Source organism: Narcine bancroftii, chromosome 5 (assembly GCF_036971445.1).
Source record: "Narcine bancroftii isolate sNarBan1 chromosome 5, sNarBan1.hap1, whole genome shotgun sequence".
NCBI classification, from domain to species: Eukaryota; Metazoa; Chordata; class Chondrichthyes; order Torpediniformes; family Narcinidae; genus Narcine; species Narcine bancroftii.
In genome coordinates, this window is record NC_091473.1 from 217709273 (window position 1) to 217735014 (window position 25742).

The 25742-nt window shown below is 40.8% G+C and overlaps 1 protein-coding gene across 5 annotated transcripts in view; it reads left to right on the top strand.

The window, feature by feature from the left end:
* Positions 1–341: 341 nt before the first annotated feature.
* LOC138764859 (cryptochrome-1-like) overlaps positions 342–25742 on the top strand; it is a 43123-nt gene continuing 17722 nt past the window's right edge. For 4 of the 5 annotated variants that reach the window (XR_011358330.1, XM_069941227.1, XM_069941226.1 and 1 more), the window contains exons 1-8: positions 342–557; positions 9385–9493; positions 18313–18455; positions 20027–20226; positions 20803–20891; positions 21118–21258; positions 23517–23828; positions 25326–25477. Coding sequence is in view for 4 of the 5 variants with exons in the window: in XM_069941227.1 (XP_069797328.1) it covers positions 400–557; positions 9385–9493; positions 18313–18455; positions 20027–20226; positions 20803–20891; positions 21118–21258; positions 23517–23828; positions 25326–25477 (1304 nt within the window). In the remaining variant the exon portion in view is untranslated. The remainder of the gene's footprint in view (positions 558–9384; positions 9494–18312; positions 18456–20026; positions 20227–20802; positions 20892–21117; positions 21259–23516; positions 23829–25325; positions 25478–25742) is intronic. The other variant, XM_069941228.1, reaches the window with a different exon arrangement.

Below are 25742 nucleotides of genomic sequence, written 5' to 3' on the forward strand. Positions count from 1 at the left end.
TTCGGACTGACATCCCACCTGAAGCAATCCTGTGGCATAGGGATTACTTGAGGGGGAATTTGAGTGGAAAGAAAGTTTGAAAACCATTGTTTTAAATGGATCCAAACATCACAAAGGGAGATTTAACGTGCTTCATCGACTTTACATCACGTGCAGTATTTACCATCGCCAGTGCTGCAGATACACGAGTGATCGGCGCGAGCTTTGCACCTTGAGGGGGCGGAGCCTTCTTTGGCCATGGGCCAATGAGAGCGTCGAACGGAAAGGATTGGCACTTCGCGAGCCTCAACTGAGGGGCATTAGGCGCATGCGCGGGGGTTGGGGGCGGAGAAAGCGAGAGGGTGAGTTGGTGGGAGCAGCTGCTGGGCGCGGAGGGATCGCAGAACCAGCCGGCCGAGCATGGCCACGCGCTCTGTGCACTGGTTTCGCAAGGGGCTGCGGCTTCACGACAACCCAGCGCTGAGAGAGGCTCTGCGGGGAGCGGCCGCCGCCTGCTGCGTCTACATCCTCGATCCTTGGTTTGCGGGCTCGTCCAACGTTGGGGTGAACCGCTGGAGGTGAGTAGGGCACCCAGCTGCGGGGGGAGGGAGGTGCGGATGAACGGGGGATGAGCTTCAATTAACGCGAAGGGTGACGGCTCGCCATGGGGCGAGTTGTTTATTTACGTGGCGATGGCTCCCCATGCGGGTAAGTGGACCGCGTCGTGGGCGGTGGGAACAGAATTGGCGAGCGATGCTGTGCCAGGCTTCAGGGTGCAGGCGAGGTGGTTTTTTTTAAAGGATCCTCGCTCTTTCAGGTCCATGACCTGGTCTTTGTATGAAAATCTCCTGTAATCCTAATGCCCTCCGCGAATGATCAGGGAATTTAAGGTTACGTGCAAGGGATCAGCTCCTTTTGTCCGAGTTAGGGGCTGTTTTTATAATGGAGTCTCCTCGTTTTTCACCTTCTCACTTTTCCTGGTGACGCAGGTCATTTGTGGCTGTGTATAAAATAGTGCTTCTGCCATCAGTCTTCTAAAAAAATATATTTTTATTAACATTGAAATTTCACACCCAAAAATACAGAGTACATCTGGATCTATGTTAAAATCCAATGAAGATGCATTACACTTAAATCCAAGGCACCCCACATTTTAATCAAGCAAATGATATTGTGGTGATACTTTATTGTAAGAAAGGGAAATTCTAAACCCACTGTTTGGCCAAAAAAAAAACACTGGATGATAAATCCATCAAATTTCTGAATGAACAATGAACAGCAGACACTGCCTCACTTGATCTTTTTCTTGCGCTTGCCTTTTACTTTGAAGTGTGGTTTTTAGAGATGTTTGCACTGTGATAGTTGCGGCAAAACACAGAATTTTGTGACATGCTCATGACGATAAATTCTGATTCTGTCCACCAGCTGAAGCGTAGACTCTGGTTTATCCCTGAATGCTATCAGATCTGTGTATTTGCATTTATCTACACAAAAATTGTATTGCGTTCGCAATTCCTGATTACATGTTTTGTGTGCTTAATCCTTCATTGAGTGGGTTCATGTCTTCCTCTGCCTTTTAAAAGTAGCTATTATTTTCAGTGTAAAATAATTGAAGCAGCTTTGGAACATGTAGGAGGTTGGTCTATTGTAGATTTGTTTTTAAATTAAATGAGATAGACAACAGACTCGCCAAGGCAAATAGCGCCTTTGGAAGACTACACAAAAGAGTCTGGAAAAACAACCAACTGAAAAACCTCACAAAGATAAGCGTATACAGAGCCGTTGTCATACCCACACTCCTGTTCGGCTCCGAATCATGGGTCCTCTACCGGCACCACCTACGGCTCCTAGAACGCTTCCACCAGCGTTGTCTCCGCTCCATCCTCAACATCCATTGGAGCGCTTACATCCCTAACGTCGAAGTACTCGAGATGGCAGAGGTCGACAGCATCGAGTCCACGCTGCTGAAGATCCAGCTGCGCTGGGTGGGTCACGTCTCCAGAATGGAGGACCATTGCCTTCCCAAGATCGTGTTATATGGCGAGCTCTCCACTGGCCACCGTGACAGAGGTGCACCAAAGAAAAGGTACAAGGACTGCCTAAAGAAATCTCTTGGTGCCTGCCACATTGACCACCGCCAGTGGGCTGATATCGCCTCAAACCGTGCATCTTGGCGCCTCACAGTTTGGCGGGCAGCAACCTCCTTTGAAGAAGACCGCAGAGCCTACCTCACTGACAAAAGGCAAAGGAGGAAAAACCCAACACCCAACCCCAACCCACCAATTTTCCCCTGCAACCGCTGCAATCGTGTCTGCCTGTCCCGCATCGGACTTGTCAGCCACAAACGAGCCTGCAGCTGACGTGGACTTTTTACCCCCTCCATAAATCTTCGTCCGCGAAGCCAAGCCAAAGAAAAGAAGAACCTTTGTGATTAATGACCTGCAAGTAATTCTGTGATTTCTATTGTAATGTTCCTATGGCTTAATAAATATATGGAATCATTATTGAATATGCTTCTGAGAAATTGCTCCTCAACATGTATATCTGTACGTTAACTTCATGCGATATTGTTGTAACATTTAATTGTTACATTTTCAAAGAGTGTGCCGTTAAATACAACCAGATTTGTTATAATGAACCTTTCAGCACCTTCATATGAGGATTCCATTTAGACAGCAATGCAAAAGGATAGTTTTTTTAAAATAATTTTACAAGATTTTTGTAGAAAATCGTAGGGTTTAGTTATTCATTGGGACTGGGATAGAAGAATGATATAGGAAAGAGAAGGCAGTGTTCATCTTACAGAAGCAGAATTGGGTTCTTGAAGTTCAAGAACTATCTTTTCCAATAACTGTTATGCTCTTGGACCTCCCCTTGGTACACTAATCATAGACTGGACTGACATCACAAAAGAAATGTCCGCACTATTCTTCTTTCTTTTTTTGGCTTGGCTTTGCGGACGAAGATTTATGGAGGGGTATGTCCACGTCTGCTGCAGGCTCGTTGGTGACTGACAAGTCCGACGCGGGACAGGCAGGCGCGGTTGCAAGGGAAAATTGGTTGGTTTGGGTTGGGTGTTGGGTTTTTCCTCCTTTGTCTTTTGTCAGTGAGGTGGGCTCTGCGGTCTTCTTCAAAGGAGGTTGCTGCCCGGCGAACTGTGAGGTGATATCAACCCACTGGCAGTGGTCAATGTGGCAGGCACCAAGAGATTTCTTTAAGCAGTCCTTGTACCTCTTCTTTGGTGCACCTCTGTTTCAGTAGCCAGTGCAGAGCTCGCCATATAACACGATCACACAAAGATCAGCGTGTTCATACCCACGCTCCTGTTCGGCTCCAAATCATGGGTCCTCTACCGGCATCACCTACGGCTCCTAGAACGCTTCCATCAGCGCTGTCTCCGCTCCATCCTCAACATTCATTGGAATGACTTCATCACCAACATCGAAGTACTCGAGCTGGCAGATCCCGCAAGCATCGAATCCATGCTGCTGATGACCCAACTGCGCTGGGTGGGTCACGTCTCCAGAATGGAGGACCATCGCCTTCCCAAGGTTGTGTTATATGGCGAGCTCTCCACTGCACTATTACATGTCAATAAACTACCCTATATTCTCGTGTTTTTTTTTAAAAAAAAAAAAATCTATCTTGTGTGAAAAGTCAACCTCCTATTTTTGGTTTTAAAAAAAATCTATAATTTTCTATATCTCATGTAAAAGTCAGACCTAGTCTCTCACCTCGGCCCAAACTGCCTGTCCATTGCATTTCCTGACTCCTCAAATGTGGACGCGCCTCAGCGCCAGCTGCCCTACAGAGCTCCCGATACCTCAGGTGTGGACTCCTGCCTCTGCCCTGGCCTCCCGCCCATTGGAGTTTCCGAAACCTCAAACATGGACTCTTGCCCTGGCCACCTGCCCATTGGAGCTTCCATTGCCTTGAACATGCACTTTCTCCTTGGCCCCACCACTTGTCCATTGAATCTCCCGACCCCTCTGATGGTGTAGATGCTTACCATGGTCCCGACCTCCGCGGTAAAATGTGCATATGGTGTAATTTTAATTCATTGTGTTTTTGTTCCATATGCATTCAGAGATCATTTGGATTTCTACAACTGATATGGTATTTTGGATTCTAATGTGAATTTCAGCCCTTCAAAAGTAGTATCCATGCAATAGTTGACCCCATAAATTTAACATTAAAATATGGTACACAAAATTCAATTTTTATACAAGATATTGTATTATAGATTGGGTCTATATTTGTCAGGTCAAGTTGACAGGATAGTTGAGAATCTCTAATGAATGCTGGACTTCATTAATTCAGGGATAAAACTTGAAAATCTGCAGACACTGGGTGAAGTGAAAACACAATGCTGGAGAAATTCACCTGGTCAAACAGTGTCCTAAATATAGCAAAGATAAAAATACACAACTAACGTTTCGGACTTGATCCCTTTGTTGAGGTATTGAAAAATGTCGGCAGGCATCCAAATAAAAAGGTAAGGTGAGAGGAGCATGCAGGAAGGAGGTAATAGGTGGAGAAGGGAGGAAGGCACAGCAGTACGCAAGGGGAGGAGGGATGTCTAGGAGAATGGAGAGGAAAAGGAGGTGCAGAGCTGAGGGAAATAAGATGGTGAAAAGGAGAGCAGGTTCGCTGAAACCAGAAAAGTTGATGTTAATGTCATCCGGTAAGAGAGTGCCCAGATGGAGGTGTTAATGCTGTCTGGTTGGAGTCATGAGGTAATGTTGCAGCTCTATAAATCTCCAGTGGGTCCACAGTTTAAAATATAACTTAAGTTCTGGTCACATCATTACAGGAAAGATGTGAAAGCTGTGGAGAGGTGATTTACCAGAAAGCTGCCTGGATTGGGAAAATGATATTGGGCAAAGTTAATAGAGCTAGGGCTTTTCTCTTTGGAGCAGAGAAGGATGAGATGTGACTTAATCGAGATCTACAAGATTATGAGAGGCATGGATAAGGTAAACAGTCAGCACCTTTTATCCCAGGGCTGGAGTAACAAACACCAGAGTACAAAGTGAATGGAGGAAAGTTTAGGAGTAAAGTTCAGGAGTAAGGTTTTTTTTGTATGGAGAGTCATGGGTGCTTGGAAGGCACTCCAGTGGTGGTTGTGAAATCTGGAACAATGGGTCATTTGATAGACTCTTAGACAGACACATGAATGAAAGAACAAGAGGGTTATGAAGAGAGTTTTGTGTTTTTTTTTACAGGTATATGGGTCAGCACAATATCATAGGGTACGGTACGGTGCTGTTGTGTTCTATCTTCTAAGTGTAGGAAATTGATCTTCAGAGTTTGAAAACCTATAACCACTTTAGCTAAGAATCACTTCGTTTCACACATTTGTCAGGTTTAAAATATGGGCAGTGAGTAAGACAGATGGATCTTTGGTAATCTTGAAGTAGTGATATGTTTATGGTAGTATAGAGAAAGTCAAGACCCTTGTGCTGATGGGGGAGGAAAATTATTTTTGAACCTAGAGATGCTGGACTTGAGGCTTATCTAATGGATAGAAAGCAGAATAAATGTAATAAATCCCCCCATGTGTGGGGAAGAAAACTACACAGGCGATGACACAAATAATGCACAAGGAGAGACGCTTTAAAAAAAATGACGAAAAAGAACAACTAATCTGTTCACATGGCTAAATTTAGTTCTAATGATCAAGTCACATGTGTAGAACATGCAGCTTATAAATGCTGTTGTAAACTTAAGGATTTAAACTTGCCAATCAATCATGCAATTTAATTACTATTTGCTGACAGCCAAGGTATGTATAAAACTATTCTTTGACAATTAAACTGGAATACAAGCCAAATGGAAAGAGATGAGATCTGATTTGAAGCTATCTAAAATCTTTAAGTCCGCTCTCTCTATTCTTCGAGGAGATAATTTTTTTCAATTCATTTATGTTTGAACTGGCTGCAAAACATGCTCACTAAATGTTATTTAAATACTGTTATCAAATTTAATATAATAGAATATGTTGGACAGGTCCAACCAGTCAAACATGCAATTGGTAGGTCTGATACTGTCACAGCTTATTTTGACAGTCCTCAATGTGAGTTTGTTTATCATCCAATTGTACAGGTACACAATCCTTTATCTGGACATCTAAAATCCAGCAAGTTGGGAGAGAGACTGGCAGCGTGGGTCACGTGGGTGAGATCGGGGGTGGGGGGGGGGGGAGAGAAGAGAGACCGGCAGCGCGAGTTGGGCCGGCAAGAGAGAGACGACAGTGCGACTGGAAGGGGGTGGGAGTGGATACGGCAGCACAATTCAGGTGGGTTTAAATCTGGCTTTCCGAAATCCCGAAAAATCCGAAATTCGGAACAAGGATTGTGTACCTGTACCAGTACATCCTGAGGAAACTGCATTCTCTGGTCCACAGAGCATGTATAGACAAACAATACAGTGCATATAAATAAATATTTTTAATAAATAGTCCCAAAGAGATGTTTTAGTAGCCATTCAGCAGTTCCTCAGCCTGGTGGTTCTGGCTCTGAAACTTTCTCTTCTTCCCCAAACGGGAGTAGCTGGAAGATACTGCGTGCGGGGTGGTAGGGGTCCTCCCTAATTTTGAGTTCTCTTTAAACAATGAATCACATTGATGGGGGGTGGGGTGGGGAAAGAATAACCCCAATGATCCTCTGATGCTTTTTATGATCCGGTGGATTGAACTCTGATCTGACACCCTGCAGCAACTGTGCCACACTGTGATGGAGCCAGCCAGACCACACTCAATAGCACTCCTGTGGAAAGTTGACAGAATGGTGGACATGCACACCACCTCATAAAGAAATGAAGTTACTGTTGCGCCTCGCTGACAAGTAAGGAGATGTTGAGGGTCCAGGATAGACTCTGAGCAACTTGGTACTCTCCATGCTCTCCACAAGTGTATAGGGGAAGGTGGTTGTCCCTGTTCCTGAAGTCCTCACTCATCTCTTTTGGCTTGTCCATTTTGAAACTCTGATTGTTATGTGAGCACCATTTCACAAGATTTTCCACCTCTTCTGTGTTTCGATTTATTGTTACTGAGGAGGCCAACTACTTCAGTGACATCTGCAAGCTTGATGACTGTGTTGGAGCCTGATATGGCATTGCAGTGATGGGTCAGTAGTGTGAACAGGAGCAGACTGAGCATACAGCCCTGCAGTGCACCAGAGCTCAGCATGACGGTGGTTGATGTTGGCGGCCAACCCGGACAGACTATGGCCTTTCTGTTCTGAAGGCCAGAATCTGGTTACAGAGAGGGGTGTGGAGTCCCAGTGAGGACATGTTCTCCACCAGTCTCTGAGGTATGATTGAATAAAATGCCGAGATGAAGTCGATGACAACCGCCTTGGACATGAGGTGTCGTTCTCCAGGTGGATCAGGTCAGAGTGGAGAAATGAAGCTTTAGCATTGTCAATAGAACAGTTCCTTCTATTAGTAAATTGAAATGGGTCCAGTGCCTCTGGGAGGTGTGCTTTGATATGTTCCATCAGCAGGCATTTGAAGCATTTCATAATGGCAGAGGTCAATGCCACTGGGTGGTAGTCACTGAGGCCTGTTTCTGATGCCCTCTGCTACTGGGATGATGGTGGCTGCCTCGAAACCAGCAGGAATAATAGACTGCTGTAATAATGTCGAAGATCTCCATAAGGAGCTCCGTCAGTCAGTCAGCACAATTCTTCAGGACCTAGCCGGGTATGTAAATCCCCATTGAAAAGCACAGATCTGCTTGGATTCCTCACCATTACAAGTGTTTTGCTTTGTCCTCTTACTTTTTTTCTTTTCTTGGACATTTTGAATTCAAAAAATGTTATTGTTTCTTGGGCTCCAGTTATTGATTTGAGTTTGGGGGATTTGGAGATGCAAAAGTGAAAACTATCAATATTCATGAAAAGCAATTAGTTAGTGAATTTTTTTAAAAGTGCTACGTGTTGGATATCATAATGAATTGCTGATCCCTCTCTGTCAGCTGAAGCTACATATTTCAACAGAGCGTGTTTTATAAATGCTTGTTACTTCTGGTTAGCTGTTATTTGCATAAAACACCTTAAAGTCACAAATAAAATTTCATTTTCCAGACACATTTTACAATGTTTGGTTGTGTGGCTCTGAGATCCCCACATCCTGATCATCCTCTCAAATATGACTTCATGCATATTTCTACAACCTTATGCCTATTTTAATCTCAATCAAGTAACCTCAGTTTGATTAAAATTGTGAATATGTTTGATAAATTTTGCTCCAGTTGACCACAGATCTTGCTCGAAGAATGCAACTTGTACATTACTGTAATTGCTGTTAATTGTTTTGTATTCGTGTTCCCACTTTCTCTCATTCATCCAAATCTTTATTTGTTCAAGAATCTCCTTATACCCTTGTTGAAAGTCATTGGGGGAGAAATGCTTGGATAGCTTCGGTTTTGTATATATTATAATGGGAGGTATGCAAGCAAAGGACTTGCTGAATTTCCTTCTATAAGCATCAATGAATAGAAAATTAAGTTTTGTAACTGTGTCTTGGGTAAACTTATACCTCTCATTTTGTTCATTTTAGATTGGTCACAGTGTTTGAGCTACCGAAAGAAAATAGACACACACACCGAGAGCAGTTCAGTTTATACAAATGTTTATTACTAATTCAAAACTGATTTCACACTACAATATGCAAGCCCTTCCCAACTATACTTATCAACGCTTGGACTGGTCCCAACTGCCGAAGCGAGGCAACAACTGCACACTTGTAGTAGGTTGTCAGGGCGCTGGTAGCAGCTTCTCCACCTCCCCCGACCGGGATGTTGCTCGGACTCTGGCTGTTCTTCCTTCTTGACAAGGGGTGTTCCCACCCCTCGGAGAGTCTAAACTTCAGCAGCAGGACCACAGGCTTATATACCCCAAAAACAATTAATCATGCGCCTACTCCTTCTAATATTTGTCAGTCAAAATCAAAATTGAACATTATATTCTACAATTTAGAAGATTAATTATTATGGAACCAGGATGCTATGATTTCCTGGTTTATCTCGTAGATACAAAGACTTATTAAAACTTCTCGAGCAAGACAGGTTGTGACCAATTCGTCAATTTCAGAGTGTTGCATTTGACAACTGCTTTCCCTGGGCCTCACAGTGGAATTCCATTTCAAAGTGTATCTTCAGATAAGTCCCCATGGCTGAGTTTAATTACATCTGCTAGTTCTGAAAGTAAGGTGACTTGCGTGTGGACCCAGTGTCGTCAGTTCCACATAAGCAAAAAGCATCTGGGTACATGGTTTTAATCCTCCATTACAAACTGTCATCCTGTTGTTTTCCTTTCTATGCTCTTCTGTTTGGACTTGCAGCTGAAGTCACTTTACTTCTGTTCCACCATTAAAGAAACTGATAAATTTTCTGTCTATCAGATTCCTGTTGCAGTGCCTAGAAGATTTGGATGCCAGTCTTCGGAAGCTGAACTTGCAATTGTTTGTTATACGTGGGCAACCTGCTGATGTCTTTCCTCGACTTTTCAAGGTAAGTTTTATGTCTGAAAAGGAAAGATACATGGTTTAATTCTGCACTTAGATTTAGTGTAACTAAGCTCTCTGTCTTTGTATTTTGTTGGACTGGAACTGGAAATGAGCTCTGATCTCAGATATGCTCTCAGGTTGCTACTTGCCAATTTTCCACTTAATTGTATTTGGTTGACAGTGTTATCCAACAATTTCTCCTGATTATAAATATGGCTCTTCTTTAGAGTTTTTAAGTAGGGAATTGATTTATTTCCAAGTTCTGGTGTTTATAGGCTGAAGTTTCTGTTGCAGTGCACCTTTCAACTTGAGGATTTTATACTTCTCAACACAACATATGCTAACTCTGTCTCATTTCCCAGCTTTTCTCCATAGCCCTGGAATGTTTTTGTTCTTCCAGAATCTATGTTCCCTTTATATATGCGACAATTGAATTGGCTTTCACTTTTCAGATAGTGAATTGTGAATCAGGAGGACTCTGCTTTACACAATTGGTGTCTTCTGCATTTTGACCTTTCTGCCAAAGGATACCATTCCATTTCCTGTGATTGTATACATCTCTTCTCATTAACTTTAAAACTTGTTAAAGGAGAACAAATTCTATAAGCCTAAATATGTCTGAGATTGTCTGATCTTGGAAGCTAAGCTGGTCAGTACTTAGAGGGGAGACACCAAGGTGCCTAAGAACACAAGGTGCTGTAGGTTTCTGTGAGGGGTGCTGGACAAAGTGGTGACTCTCTGTCTGCCTTATGGTAGACAAAGGTAAAAGAATTTCATTTATGTTGCATTCTAAGTATAGTATTATGTGACAATAATGGAACCTTTACCTTTAATCAAATTTCTTTAACCTTTTCTAAACTTTGCTACTAGGAATATTTAGAACTCAGTCCTGACCTGCTTTGAGGTCATCCCCTCTAATTGCCACAACAACATAATCCATGGCTATTTTGTACTTGCAGCTCATCCATCTTATTTACCAGATTTTAGTGCCTTTACACGCGTGCACAATTAAGCTTGTTGATCTTGTTCTTGGTCTGATTGAATCTCGTGCTGTGTTTGTTACCCCAATCCTTTGTGCACATTGTTCTGAGCTAATGATTTCCATCCTCCTGCCAAATTAACTTAATCATCCCTCTTCTCTGCCATCTGGATTTTCATTTGCAAACTATTCTCTGAACTGATTGGTCATAGATTTCACGTGGTACATAATGTCCTGATCCCAGAAACTATTTCAATCCATGCAAATTCAATGCCAGCAGAATTTATTGTCATGAACATGTCATAAAATATGTTGCGCAGCTGCATCATTGGTGCAAATATTGCTACAAATTACATTAAAGAAATGAGTCCATTCAGAAATCTGATGACTATGGGGAAGAAGTTATTTTTGTGCTGCTGGGAATTTGTCTTCAGGCTCCTGAACCTCCTTTCTGATGGTAACATTGCAAAGCAGGCATGGCATGGGTGGTGAAGGTCCTTGATGATAGAGGCTGTTTTCTTATGACACTGCCTCTTGTAGATGCCCATAATGTAGTGAAGACTGATGCCCATGAAGATGCTGGCCAAGTTCACAACCCTCTGTAGTCTTTTTCTGTCTTGTTCATTGGCATCTCCATCCCAGAGAATGATGCAACCAACCAGGATGCTCTCCACAGTACACCTGTTCTTTTTTTTTTAAAAATTGCAAGTCTTTGGTGACATACAAACCTCCTCAAACTCACAAAGTATAGATGCTAACAATCCTTCTACATGATGGCAATGACACGGAGGCTCCAGGACAGATCTTCAGAGATGTTGACACCCAGGAATTTGAAGTTCGTGACCCTTTCCACTGTTGACCCCTTGGTAAGGATTGGTTTGTGTTTTCCTGGTTTTTTTTTCTCTTCCTCTCTCCTTCCTGAAATCAACAATCAGCTCCTTGGTTTTGTTCATGTGGTTGTTTTGACACCACTCAACAAGCTGATCTACCTCTCTCCTGCACGCTTCCTTATTGCTGTCTTTGATTCTGTGATGCCCATGGAGTCATCAGTAAATTTCTAGATGACATTTGAATTGTGCCCAGTCACAATCATGGATGTCGAGGGATAGAGAAGTGGACTAAGCATGCATCCTTGAGGTGCACCTCTGTCAATTGTCTGCGAGGAGGAGAAGTTGTTTTCCAATTCATCCTAATTGGTCTTCCGATGAGGAAGTCAAGGATCCTTTGGTCGGACATTTGTCCGTATTTTCCTTTTATTCTTGTTAATAAGTGGTACTGATGCAATGGAGGCTGCTTCCTTTTGTCCTAGTTCAAGAATTCTCCTATTGGTCCTCAGTCCCTGTGCACCATAGTCTTGGATTGTGCCTTGCAAGAGGTTTAACATAATCTCTGGAAATCACATGGGCCGCAGAAATGCTTTTAATACTTTCACTCCACCTCATCTCACATTTAATTATTGATCCATCTGCAATAAGGTTTCTGTGAAGTTCAACTGCAGTGCAATGACATAGCCAGTGCCTTACTAATTGGTACATCACTATTATCCTGCAGTCAGATCGTCCCAAGGATGGAATTTCTGAATATTTGCCTTTCTAACAGGTATAGACCATAACCCATTTGATTTCTTCAGATGTCTGCTAGAGCAGTGGTTCTCAACCTTTTTCCACTCATATGCCTCTTTAAGTAATCCCTATGCCACAGGTGCTTGGTGATTAGAAAGGGATTGCTTAAGGTGGTGTGTGAGTGGGAAGGGAAGGTTGAGAATCACTGCTCTAGACCCAATTGTTACTGAAATATTTGCTTGAGAAAACTTGTAATTGGCTCATTTCCTTTGGAGTTATGAAATCGTGCACATAACGAGTCAATTAGGTATGATTAAAACAGTGATTTTCAAACTTTTTCTTTCCACTCACATATTTTAGTAATCCCTTTCTAATCACAGCACCTATGGCATAGGGAATACTTAGTGGTATGTGAGTGGAAAACAGAAGGTTGAGACCCACTGGGCTATATCAATTTAATTTGCAGCACATTTTTCCATCCCTAAAACAGAATGAAATTCCATTCTGTTACAGGTGAAAATCAGAGCATTGATTCAAATTGGGGTACTGAGGAACGATAGATTTTAATGCACATTAGATTTCAGCTGTCCAACTCCATGTGCTCGAATGAATGGAAAGGGGTATGGAGGTTGACCTTAATGACCAGGTTACAGAGGATCGAGCCATCAGTGGGTGGGACAGCCACTTATACACAGGACAGCACAGAACAGTATATACACATCAACATAGGTTTCCTACTTTTTTTTTTAAAAAAAAAAGGAAAAATAGATATAGCATTTGTACAAAAAATACACTTAACAGAGGCAGTACATTTTAAACTTAAGAGAGACTGGGTAGGTCATGTATTAGTATCATCTTGCAATTCAAAAGCTAGGGGTGTAGCTATCTTAATTAATAAAAATGTTCCTATTAAATAAGAAAAAGTCGTCACAGACCTGGCTGGTAGTAATGTTATAGCATACCAGATTTACTCAGAATCTTGGAACTTATTTAAGATATATGCGCCTAATTAGGATGATCAGAAATGTATGCAAGACATTTTTAAACACAAAAGGGCATATTTTATTAGGTGGAGATTTTAATTTTACCTTTGACTGTTATTAGATAAAACCAGGAAAAATACCCCAAAAAAAGGCAGCTAAATTCACATTAAGCTCAATGCAGGATATGAAACTAATAGATGTATCGAGAAAACAACACCCAAAGGAAAAAGATTATTCATATTATTCTAACAGATATAGGACTTGCTCATTGATGTATTTTATAGTCTGCCCAAGTCCAAGGGAGAGTTCAAAATATTGAATATAAAGCAAGACTTTTATTGGATCATTCACCCTTACTGTTATCAATTGCTCTGGAGGATATTCCACCTAAAGGATATAGATGGAGACTTAATCCCATGCTGCTAAACAGACAAGATTTTTGGGAGTTTATAGAGCAACAAATTAAAATATACTTTGATGTGAATTCTAATTCTGTAACAGATAAATTTATATTATGGGATGGATGAAAGCTTTTAGAGGGCAAATTATTAGTTATACAACCAAAATTTAAAAAGGAACACTCCCAGGGAATAGGACATTTGGGGGGGGAAAAAATTGTAGTAATTTTAGAGAAAGACTTAATGAAATGAGATGATATGAGGGAGGTGGGGGGGGGGGGGAGACAATTGATGGAAAAAATGGAAATATGATACATTACAAACATATCAAGTGGAAAAAATATTATGAGAACAAAACAAAGATATGAATTAGGAGAGAAAACTTACAAAATTTTGGCTGGGCAACTAAAAACAGAACAAGCAACAAGAACTATTGTATCAACGAGGAAGGGAAATAACCAGATTTCATATAAACCACAAGAGATTAATGATAATTTTAGGAGATTTTATAAGCAATTGTATCAATCTGGAGTCCTAGGGAAAACACTGAAATAGATGAATTTTTGTCGCATACTGAATTACATCAATTAGATTTGGAAGAACAATGCAAACTATCAATACCCTCAACTGCTACAGAGGTCTATGGTACATTAATTCTTCTTCTTCTTTGGCTTGGCTTCGCGGACGAAGATTTATGGAGGGGGTAAAAAAGTCCACGTCAGCTGCAGGCTCGTTTGTGGCTGACCAGTCCGATGCGGGACAGGCAGACACGATTGCAGCGGTTGCAAGGGAAAATTGGTTGGTTGGGGTTGGGTGTTGGGTTTTTCCTCCTTTGCCTTTTGTCAGTGAGGTGGGCTCTGCGGTCTTCTTCAAAGGAGGCTGCTGCCCGCCAAACTGTGAGGCGCCAAGATGCACGGTTTGAGGCGTTATCAGCCCACTGGCGGTGGTCAATGTGGCAGGCACCAAGAGATTTCTTTAGGCAGTCCTTGTACCTTTTCTTTGGTGCACCTCTGTCACGGTGGCCAGTGGAGAGCTCGCCATATAATACGATCTTGGGAAGGCGATGGTCCTCCATTCTGGAGACGTGACCCATCCAGCGCAGCTGGATCTTCAGCAGCGTGGACTCGATGCTGTCGACCTCTGCCATCTCGAGTACCTCGACGTTAGGGGTGTGAGCGCTCCAATGGATGTTGAGGATGGAGCGGAGACAACGCTGGTGGAAGCGTTCTAGGAGCCGTAGGTGGTGCCGGTAGAGGACCCATGATTCGGAGCCGAACAGGAGTGTGGGTATGACAACGGCTCTGTATACGCTTATCTTTGTGAGGTTTTTCAGTTGGTTGTTTTTCCAGACTCTTTTGTGTAGTCTTCCAAAGGCGCTATTTGCCTTGGCGAGTCTGTTGTCTATCTCATTGTCGATCCTTGCATCTGATGAAATGGTGCAGCCGAGATAGGTAAACTGGTTGACCGTTTTGAGTTTTGTGTGCCCGATGGAGATGTGGGGGGGCTGGTAGTCATGGTGGGGAGCTGGCTGATGGAGGACCTCAGTTTTCTTCAGGCTGACTTCCAGGCCAAACATTTTGGCAGTTTCCGCAAAGCAGGACGTCAAGCGCTGAAGAGCTGGCTCTGAATGGGCAACTAAAGCGGCATCATCTGCAAAGAGTAGTTCACGGACAAGTTTCTCTTGTGTCTTGGTGTGAGCTTGCAGGCGCCTCAGATTGAAGAGACTGCCATCCGTGCGGTACCGGATGTAAACAGCGTCTTCATTGTTGGGGTCTTTCATGGCTTGGTTCAGCATCATGCTGAAGAAGATTGAAAAGAGGGTTGGTGCGAGAACACAGCCCTACCAAATAATAAAGCACCAGGTGAAGATAGATTCCCCATAGAGTTTTACAAAGCTTTCAATAATTTGTTAATTCTGCCTTTTTTAGATGTAATTAAACAGGTGGAAGAAACTCAGAATCTACCCTGTATCTTGTAAAATGGCAATAATTTCAGTAAGGCCAAAAACCAGAAAAGACCTCCTGTCACCATCTTCATATAGGCCAATATCCTTATTAAATACTGACTACAATCTAATTGCAAAATTATTAGCAAATAGATTAATGAATTGGTGAAGTTAGACCAGACGGGATTTTTTTTAAAATGGGTCAGTGGATAATGTGTGTAAGTTTATTAATCTGATTCATATAGCACGAGCAAGCAAAGAATCAACAGTGGTAATCGCTCTGGATGCAGAGAAGGCCTTCGATAGGCCTGATTGCAGGTTCATCTCTAAAATATTACAGAAATTTAAATTACCCAAAAAATGTATTGATTGAATCAAGGCTCTACATAATGGTCCCAAGGCAAAAGTGTTAGCTCATGGATATATTTCAAGTTATTTAAATTGAGTAGGTCAACTAGACTGCGACGTCCACTTTCACCTTCCCTCTTTGCTTTAGCTATAGAACCATTGGCAGAATTGATAAGAACCGACACAATGATAAAGGGAATAAAAGATGAAAAATTTTAAATTGCTTTGTTTTCAGATGATATCATTGTATATTTAGCACATCCTGAAAAATCAGTAAGGAGATTACATACCAAATTGAAGGAATATGGGCCGACATCAGGATATAAAGTCAATACTGATAAAAGTGAGCCAATGAACACAGCTGATTATACATAATGTAAAAAGGAATCTCCTTTTAAATGGCAATCACAGGCCATTACATTCGGTATCAGAATAGGAAATCATTTGTTTAAGTTGAATTATTAACCATTAATGAAAAAATACAAGAGGATTTAGAGAAATGGAAGGATTTACCCCTAACTCTAATAGGGAGGGTAAACTGCATTAAAATGAACATATTTCCACAATTACAATACTTATTTCAAACATTACCTATTCCCTTATCCAGGGAATTAAAAAAAAACTGATTAAAATAATAATAAAATTCTTATGGAAAGGTAAGAAACCAAGAATAACTTTGGATGAGCTAACATGGACATATAAATAAGGATGATTGCAATGACCAAATTTTAAAAATTACTATTGGGCAGCCCAATTGATTTTTGAACTGCCAAATGCCAAAGATTTTGATAAAACAAAATCAAACAATTCCTTTTAAAATAAATAATGTATTTTTAAAGGAATGGTCAAGAAAAGGAATTACAAGAATAAGACTGCTTTCTGGGCAATACCTTACTGACATTTGATAAATATGAATTATCACATGGCTTAATATTTTCATATTATTAATTAAAAACATTTAAAAGAGAAGCTGGGAACTAATTTAAGGTTTTCTGATGTTAGTTGCTTTGAATATTTAATTTCAGACACTTTGATAGTTAAAAAATTTATTACAAATATGTTATATCAAATTAGAAAGCAAGGGAAAAGATGAAGTAATGTACAGATCCAAACAACATTGGGGAAAAAGATTTAAATATTCAAATAAGTAACAAAACTTGGATGGAACTAAGTGTGGATACCATGAATATACAATAAATGCTTGGTATCGGATGATGCAGTATAACTGGCTCCATAGAGTACATGTTACACCTCAAAAATTAAAAGACTGGAATCCGTCACTATCTGATAAGTGTTTCCGCTGTAAACAAGAAATTGGTACAATAGTACATTCAATTTGGACATGGGAGGATTTAAATTTAAAATTAAATCGAATTACAAAATAAAATAACAAGAGACTCAAAATCTTTCTGTTAAGCAATATAAAGGATAGAGTTACAATTAAAATGAGATCTCAAAAACGATTTATTATGATTGCATTAGTGGCAGGAAAAAATATATAATGATAACTTGGAAAATGGAAACACCTTTGAAAATACAATGGTGGTACATAGAAATGAACAACTGTATTTCATTAGAAAAGATTACCTATAATTTAAGAGACAATTATGCTCAATTTGGGACCTATATATAAAGTTTATTAGTGACCACTAATTTCAAACCTCCAACTCTTAATGAGACATGTTACACATATGGAAATAATGAAGCATGTAATAGTTTTCATTTCTTTTTCTGTTCTGTTTCCTTTTTCTCTAGTTAATTAGGGTGTGGAGAGGGAGGGAGGCTGGGGAGAAAATAGGAAATGTCATTGTGTACATACAAGTAACTGAATCAGTGTCTATATCTTTATTGATTTCGTATATTGTGATGTATTAAATTTTTTTTTAATTTAAAAAAGCTGGGGGTACCCAAAATTATACTTCCTGTCTTTCACCCTTTGCCTGAAATGGCTTATTCCCAATAGAAGCAAAACTTGATTAGCACTTGGCATAAATTATTCCAGCATCTCTCAAGGTATGCTGAGATACATTGAGACGAATTTGACCAAGTTTAATATTTTATAGTTAATAACTGACAGTTGTAATTGAATTAGTTCATCTTGGCTCAGCCACTATAGAGCAAGAAATGCTCTAGTGGAAAAAATATATAAATAATGTTGAATGGATTTATAATTCTGATGGGCTCCATTTTTAAAATATTTTTTTTCTGGTTACCAGGTCGAGAATTGAACTGCCAATCTTAATAAGGCAATAATCTTCAAAAAGTAAAGGTGAACTTCAGGAAGTCGGTGGTTAAACTCTTGAAAATATTTTTGAACTTTTTTTATTTTTAGTTATTCACTTACATTATTGTGAGCAGCATGGATAGTGTAGAGGGTAGCCCAAAGCTATTACAGTGACCTGGGTTCAAATTCTATGCTGTTTGTAAATTCTCCCCATGACTGCATGGGTTTCCTCCAGGTGATCTGGTAGTTTCCCACCCTCCAAAAATATATACTGTTTGTAGGTCAGTTGGTGTATTTGGGATTTACGGGGTCATGGGCTGAAGTGCCTGTTACTGTAGTGTATGTATATTTTAATTTTTACTGTTTCTAATTGTATTCTAATAGGAATGGAATATTAATCGTTTAACATTTGAATATGATTCTGAACCATTTGGCAAGGAACGAGATGAAGCTATCAAGAAGCTGGCTAGTGAAGCTGGAGTGGAGGTCATTGTCAAGATTTCACACACATTGTATGATCTTGATAAGTATGTACAATTTAAATATTTGAACTAATGTAGGGGATTAAATGATATTATGAAATTAAAATTGAACAGAGTAAGAATAAATGGATGAAAACAAAATGAATGCTTGGATGTTAAAGGTTTTATGTAACAACTGAGCACCTAAAAGCAAGTTAGATGTTAAAATATCTGGCCCCTTGAGAGCTGTAGAAATATTATTTGCAAGGAAGAATTGATGGTTGGGCAATTGATAATGCTGCCAAAATGAGATAATGCAACCTCTAATATAATTTAAAATTGTGAGAAATCTTGGGCCACATGCTTGGTGTTGAAGAGGGTCCAGAGAAAGTTTACAACAATGATCCCAGGGATGAGATGATGGGCATATGAGGGGTGTTAGATGGCTCTGGGCCTGTGCTCGCTGTAGTTTAGAAGGAATGGCGGGGGGGGGGGTGTGAACCTCATTAAAACCTACTGAAAGGGCTGGATAGAGTGCATGTGGAGAAGATGTTTCTGATGGAAGAGGACCAGAGAGTGGTGACTGTGAAATTTGTTGCCACAGATCACTGTGGTGGTCAAGTCATTGGGTAGACTTAAAGTGGAGGTTGATGGGTTCTTGATTAATGCAGTACACAAAAGTACTGGAGAAATCTATTACAACACCAGCAATCAAGACTTGGGTTCAAAAACCCATCCTACCTATAAGGAGTCTATGTTCTTCCCATGTCTGGATGGGTTTTCCCCAGGGGCTCTGGTTTCCTCCCACCCTTCAAAAATGTACTGGGTTTATAGGTCAATTGAGTGGCACAGGCTTGTGAGCCGAAAGGACCTGTTACCATGGACCTGTTACCTGGATGCCATGCAGCATCCATAGAAAGCACAAGACAGTCTATGTTTTGGGCCTGAGCCCTTTTTCAAACATTGACTTCCTTGTGCACTGCTGAAGAAGGACTTGGGCTTGAAATATTGAATGTCTTGTATTTTCTATGAAAACTGTGTGACTTGCTGAGTTTCTCTAGCACTCTTGTCTACTGCACTGGACCCCAATATTTGCAGATTTCTTGCTTACTGGGGAACTTGATCAGTGAGGGGTGTCAAAGGATACAGGGCAAAGGCAGGAGAATGAGATTGTTGGGGAAAAATAAAGCAGCCCTGATTTGATTGGTGGAGTAGCCTCAATTGGCTGGATGGCCTAATTCTGCTGCTTTGTCTTGTCGCTCAGCAATGTTCCCAGCCTCTGGAACTTGATGGGTACAATTCTTTGCTGGTGGGGCCAAGGCCGGCCTCTATAATATACTGTTTCTTGTTTTTTAAATCAACATTGGTAACCCTGCAGCCCAATTCTATAATGTTTCAATTTGGCCGATAAAAGACCAACCGTATTCGTGCAGGTCGTGGCACCATTGTTGCTATTCTCATGTTAAAGGCAACTTCAGTCTGTTGTCAAGCATAGCCACTGGAGCGTGTATGTCAACAGTTTGATGCTGAAATGCATAACCCAAAGTTTCTATCTGCCAGGCACCTGCCTTGATTGACACATTGCACCCTGGCAAATCAAATAGGCCAAAACTCTTAAATTTTATTTGCTTTTTTAGGCAATCTTTTTCTTTCAGAATAATTGAGTTGAATGATGCACAACCACCATTAACATATAAGCGATTCCTGACACTAATAAGTCAGATGGATCCTCCAGAGCCACCAGTGGAAACTATTGATCAAGAAAGTCTTGGAAAGTGTACAATATTGCAACTTGATCACAATGAAAAATATGGAGTTCCGTCATTGGAGGAGCTTGGTATGTCTGACAAGCATCTGCATTATGTAGTGGAGAGTAATTTTTGCTTTTTAACAATCTTGCCTAACTAAGTTTCATATAATCTAATCCAGTAATGTTCATGGAATAGTTGTTCCATGAGTATGGGTTTACTTTAATGGAAACTGAAATTGGATGGCCAAACAAACAGCCAATCTAATTCCATCCAACTTTTGCTGAGAGATTCAAATTAACATTTACTGGATCTTGAGTAAGTCATTGCCTACCATAGGGTGTGATTGGGTCTCTTATTTCTGCATTTTATTCTTGGAGCTGTTGGTTTTTTTGCGTCGCTGAATACTATTATCAGGGGCATTTTATTCTTGGAGCTGTTGGGTTTTTTGCGTCGCTAAATACTATTATCAGGGAATATGGGATGTGTTCAAATTTTTGTTGAAGCTAGAAACAGAAAAAAATTGTGGTTGTCTGGGCAACTTTGGCCAACGAAAGATTTTGGTAGTGAGAGTAAGCCAATAATAAGCAAGGTTCTATAACCTTAAAATAAAGCTCTTAATATCATTAAAATATTAATTGACCACTTGACATTTGTCTTGACAGGTTTTGACACAGAAGGTTTGAATCCAGCTGTATGGCCAGGAGGAGAAACTGAGGCTCTAACTCGGTTAGAAAGGCACTTGGAAAGGAAGGCGAGCAATTTTTTTTTTTCTGAATGATTACCTTAATTTTTCAGTCTTGGGGGCAAAGACCTTGTCTTGGAACTGTCACAGTGAACAACATTAAAAGTGTACCAAGGCGACTGGGTTTGAATAATTTGTGTGTGAGTGCTCAGTTGTGGTACTGGAGGCTGGGACTTGATAAAATAAATACTTGAATTTTAACATGACAAAATTTTCACCACCTTTTCTCTTGCAGGCATGGGTAGCAAGCTTTGAGAAGCCCAGAATGAACGCTTTTTCACTGCTGGCAAGTCCAACGGGACTCAGTCCTTATCTTCGATTTGGCTGCCTGTCCTGCCATCTCTTCTATTTCAAGCTAACAGATTTGTATAAAAAGGCAAGTCAAGGATGGGTCTTGCAGTATGTTTATTTGCAACATGGATGTTTCGCTTGCACCCTATTTTGAGGCCATGCTATACAAGTGTCTTCAAGTTGATCCTTTTCTGAATATCTAGGAACCACACTGAAAGATTATTTGAGAAATGCAGTTGTGTGGGTGTTTGTCTCGCACAATGAGATTCTCATCTTCGAGCAACTTGAGAAAATTGAAAATACTATAGAATTATCTTTATAAAGATTGTAGAAGTTTTCATTCAATCCAGGTACTTTGATTAACTTTGTAGAAGTGCAAGCACAATAGCCGAGTTTATCAGATTAGTTTCTTGTGCCATGCAATACTTTACTAATATGTCATATCATTACATAGAATAGTATAGTACAGGCCTTTTGGTCCTCAGTCTTGTGCTGAACTATATATTCCTTCCTTTTAAATAAAAAAACTGGACCCTCCCTACCTCATAACCCTCTATTTTTCTTTCATCCATGTGTCTGTCTGAGTCTCTTAAATGCCCCCAATGTTTCAGCCTCCACCAGCATTCCTGGCAAGGCATTACCAGGCACCCACAACTTGGTTTATATATTTTTAAAACGTTCCCACAATGTCTCCCCTAAATTTCCCTCCCTTAGCTTTGTACACATGGTGTACACCTCTGGTGTTTGCTGATCTTGCCCTGGGAAGCAGGTGCCGGCTGTCCATCCTCTCATAATCTTGTAGACCTCTATCAAGTCTCCTCTCATCCTTCTATGCTTCAAAGGGAAAAGTCCCAGCTCTGCTAACCTTGCCTCATGACTTTTTTTCCAATCCAGGCAACATCCTGGTAGATCTCCTCTGCGCCCTCTCCATAGCTTCCACATCCTTCCTGTAATGAGTTGACCAGAATGGAACACCGTACTCTTACCAGAGATTTGTAGAGTTGCAACATGACCTCTCTACTCCGGAATTCAATCCCACTATTAATGCATCCCATAGGCCTTCTTAACTATCCTATCAACCTGTGCAGTAATCTGTGGATTTGTACCCCAAGGTCCCTCTGTTCATCTACACTCTTAAGTAACTGACCATTAACCCTATACTCAGACTTCTGGTTTGTTCTTCCAAAATGCATCACCTCGCACTTAAAATCCATCTGCCACTTTTCTACCCAACTCTGTATCCTGTCCATCTTGTAACCTTCCACTGTGCATACTCTTATGTTGACCTCTCAGATTATTTCCACTCCCCAGCATCTAACAATTCTGCAGCTTTTCCTCCTTCAAACTATTGATCTAATTCCCTTCTAAATGGTTCTAATTGAATTGTTTGACAATCTTTTCAAGCTGTCCATTCCAGACCACAAAAGCTGTCTTTTTTGGTTGCTTTGTATCTTCTTTTGGTGACTGATCAGACGCTGGAAGTGATTTCTCCCATTTCTATTTGTACTCTTTGATTGTCAAAAGTTCTAATGTTCCATAAAATCAAGGACTACCATATATCTCATTGTGGAAAAGGGGGCCGAGGAAGGGTTGGTGCTGACAGGTAGAGATGCAGAAGACCAGCCATAAAATATCTGAAGAAAATATAGTGCCCATACATATCAAACGCTTTGTTTATTTTTAACAGTCAGAAACGTAGATTCCAAGAGCTTGTTCAAACACTGAATTTTTGCTGGACTGTGATTTTCCCTTTGGGGTTTCTCAGTGGTAAGTGACAAGAAATTATCTAAGCACTGTATGAAAGTGAATGAATGGCCCCTCCCTCTGGCGTTCATCAGCATTATCATCCTCTACTGTTAACATTCTGGTGGGGGGCGGTTGGGTGGATAGTAGGCAGCATAGCAGTAAAGGGCCAATCCCCATGCGAAACCAACCTTGGTTATAAAGAGACCAAAGGAAAAAAATCTGCCTGATGGATTACTGAGGGTGCAAGTGCTCTCAATGTATTTCACACCTTTTGCATTCCTTTGCTTTCCCCCTCTCTAACTGCTCTTATTAATCTTACTCTGCCATCCAATCACTTCAACAGTTTATCCACACCACAAACCTCACCTCAGCATATCTAGAAATGTTGCCATTATCTTATCCATCCTTGCCTGCTAAAACTTGCCTTCTCTCCTTCCGGGTTCTGATGAAAGACCTTCAACCTGAACCATGATCTCTATCGCAGATGCTGCCTAACCTGATGAGGTTTTCCATTTTGATCCCACTTATTATGCATAATTATACATTTTTAGTTGATGCTGATAATTTTTTTTAAATGAATGGTTGTTTGTTTTTCAGGTGAAGAAGAATGGTACGCCAGCACTTTCTCTTTATGGCCAGCTTCTATGGCGTGAGTTTTTCTACACGGCAGCAACAAATAACCCAAACTTTGATAGAATGGAGGGAAATCCAATTTGCATGCGAATTCCTTGGGACAAGAATCCAGTCTCGCTTGCTAAGTGGGCAGAAGGAAAAACGGGCTATCCATGGATTGATGCTATTATGACACAACTGCGCCAGGAGGGTTGGATCCATCACTTGGCTAGACATGCTGTGGCGTGTTTCCTGACACGAGGGGATCTCTGGATCAGCTGGGAGGAAGGAATGAAGGTAGTAATGGGGGAAAAAAATTGCTGTTGGGGAATAAATGCTCTTGATAATTATGTAATGTAATGGGCAATGGCAATGTGATTATTTTTGCATAAATACAGAAGTTGCAACATTTTAAGGAACAACGCAAGGCTGAAGATCTTATTGTCACCTTTTCTGAAACATCTTTCCTCTTTTTAAAATCTTTCTTTCATTCTGCCTGCATGTCATTTCATATGAAATGACTTGTGGTGATGCTATTTTTAACATTCTTATTTTCCCAGCTGAGGCATTTGGTCAGTGGGAACTTTTTCCTCTCCCTTTTCCTTTAATGCTAATGCTGGGGGTCATTGCATATTGGGGGTTCATCATCAAGCATTTCTGAAGCATGAATATTGCTTCCTAGTTATTGGTCCACATCTGAATGGTGTGGAGACCTTCCTGCAAACAGAAGGACGAGCTTGTTGGCTGAGAATTAACGAATGGAATTGTACATTGTGATCATTACCAAACCTGATAACACACCATGAAGTAGCTGAAAATAATTGTCCAAAGGAACTATTGCAGTGATGCCCTGGTGCTGGGATGATTCACTGGATTCTAATAACTGGATCATTTTCCCTCTGCCTGGTAAATGAAAAGGGGTTTCTTGATATGTCACATGGTGAAAAGCTAGTCCTATCACCTTCCCTTTGGTAATTGGCTCTTTAACCATTTGGACCATGGCTGTGTGTGGCGGAGTGGTCCTGGCACAACCCAAAGTGAACACCAGTTTATCGGTGAGCAAGGCCAGCTTGATGACACAATCAATGGCATCTCCCATCACCGATACCCCTTTTACACAGTAATCCCACTTAATCGGTGTTAACACTGAACCATGAAAAGCCGGGTCAATGCACCTTTTAGATAGGAGCCGATGCGAAATGCATTGGTGTGGTAAAACAAGGGATGAAAATGATCTCTGTCCCACATTCATTGGGTTTACACAGGTAAGTGAAGCAGTGAAAAGGCAGTTAATTTCCGTCTTTTAACGTCTGTGTAAAAGGGATATGAGAGCGGTAATTCACTAATTTTTATCACCATACACAAGATTCAAAGACATTGTTATCATACTTGTATGGACCTTGTGTATGCCAAGGATAATCTGATCTCTCAAATCCATCTCATTGCTCTTTTGTTTATTCTTCACCTTCTCTAACATTTTTTCACCATCCTTGTGCACATGATAACCATGAATTCAATAGCGCTAACTCTTCTACAGATGGAGAGCAGAGAGAACTGTTCTCTCAAAATACAAGGCAATGTTCTATGGGTTTTGAAGCGCTAATGGCTCATGAGAAGTAATTGACCAAGTCTCTGAGGCATAGAGTTTTTTGAGCATTTTGTTATTACTTAAATCCATTAAAGTTCCTCTGTGCTTGTTTCTGTGCTTTTGTGGCTTGTACTGTTTGTGAGGCCAGGTTCCTCGCTGCTGGATGTTTCCAGAATTTTCTGATTTTTGTTCCCAATGCTTTGCAGGTGTTTGAGGAGCTACTTTTGGATGCGGACTGGAGTGTGAATGCTGGTAGCTGGATGTGGCTATCCTGTAGCTCCTTTTTCCAACAGTTTTTTCATTGTTATTGCCCAGTTGGTTTTGGACGCAGAACAGACCCCAACGGGGATTATGTGAGGTATGTGCCCAGCGTATTTTGATTTATGGCCAAGAATGTCAGCACATGTGAAGGATGGTGGGGTTTTGAATTATTTTCCAATCTGAGTAACATTGGACCCATGAGAAACTTGAGCACATATTCTTCTTAGAAGCTAAATTTTGTGCTTTTGAGAATAAGTTCATGAGCAGCATGATTTGCATAGCAGTTAGTACAACACCTTTTTTAAAAAAAAAGAGAAGCAGTATTGCTAAAGCTACTGTAAGGGCATCATTGCCACTGGTGT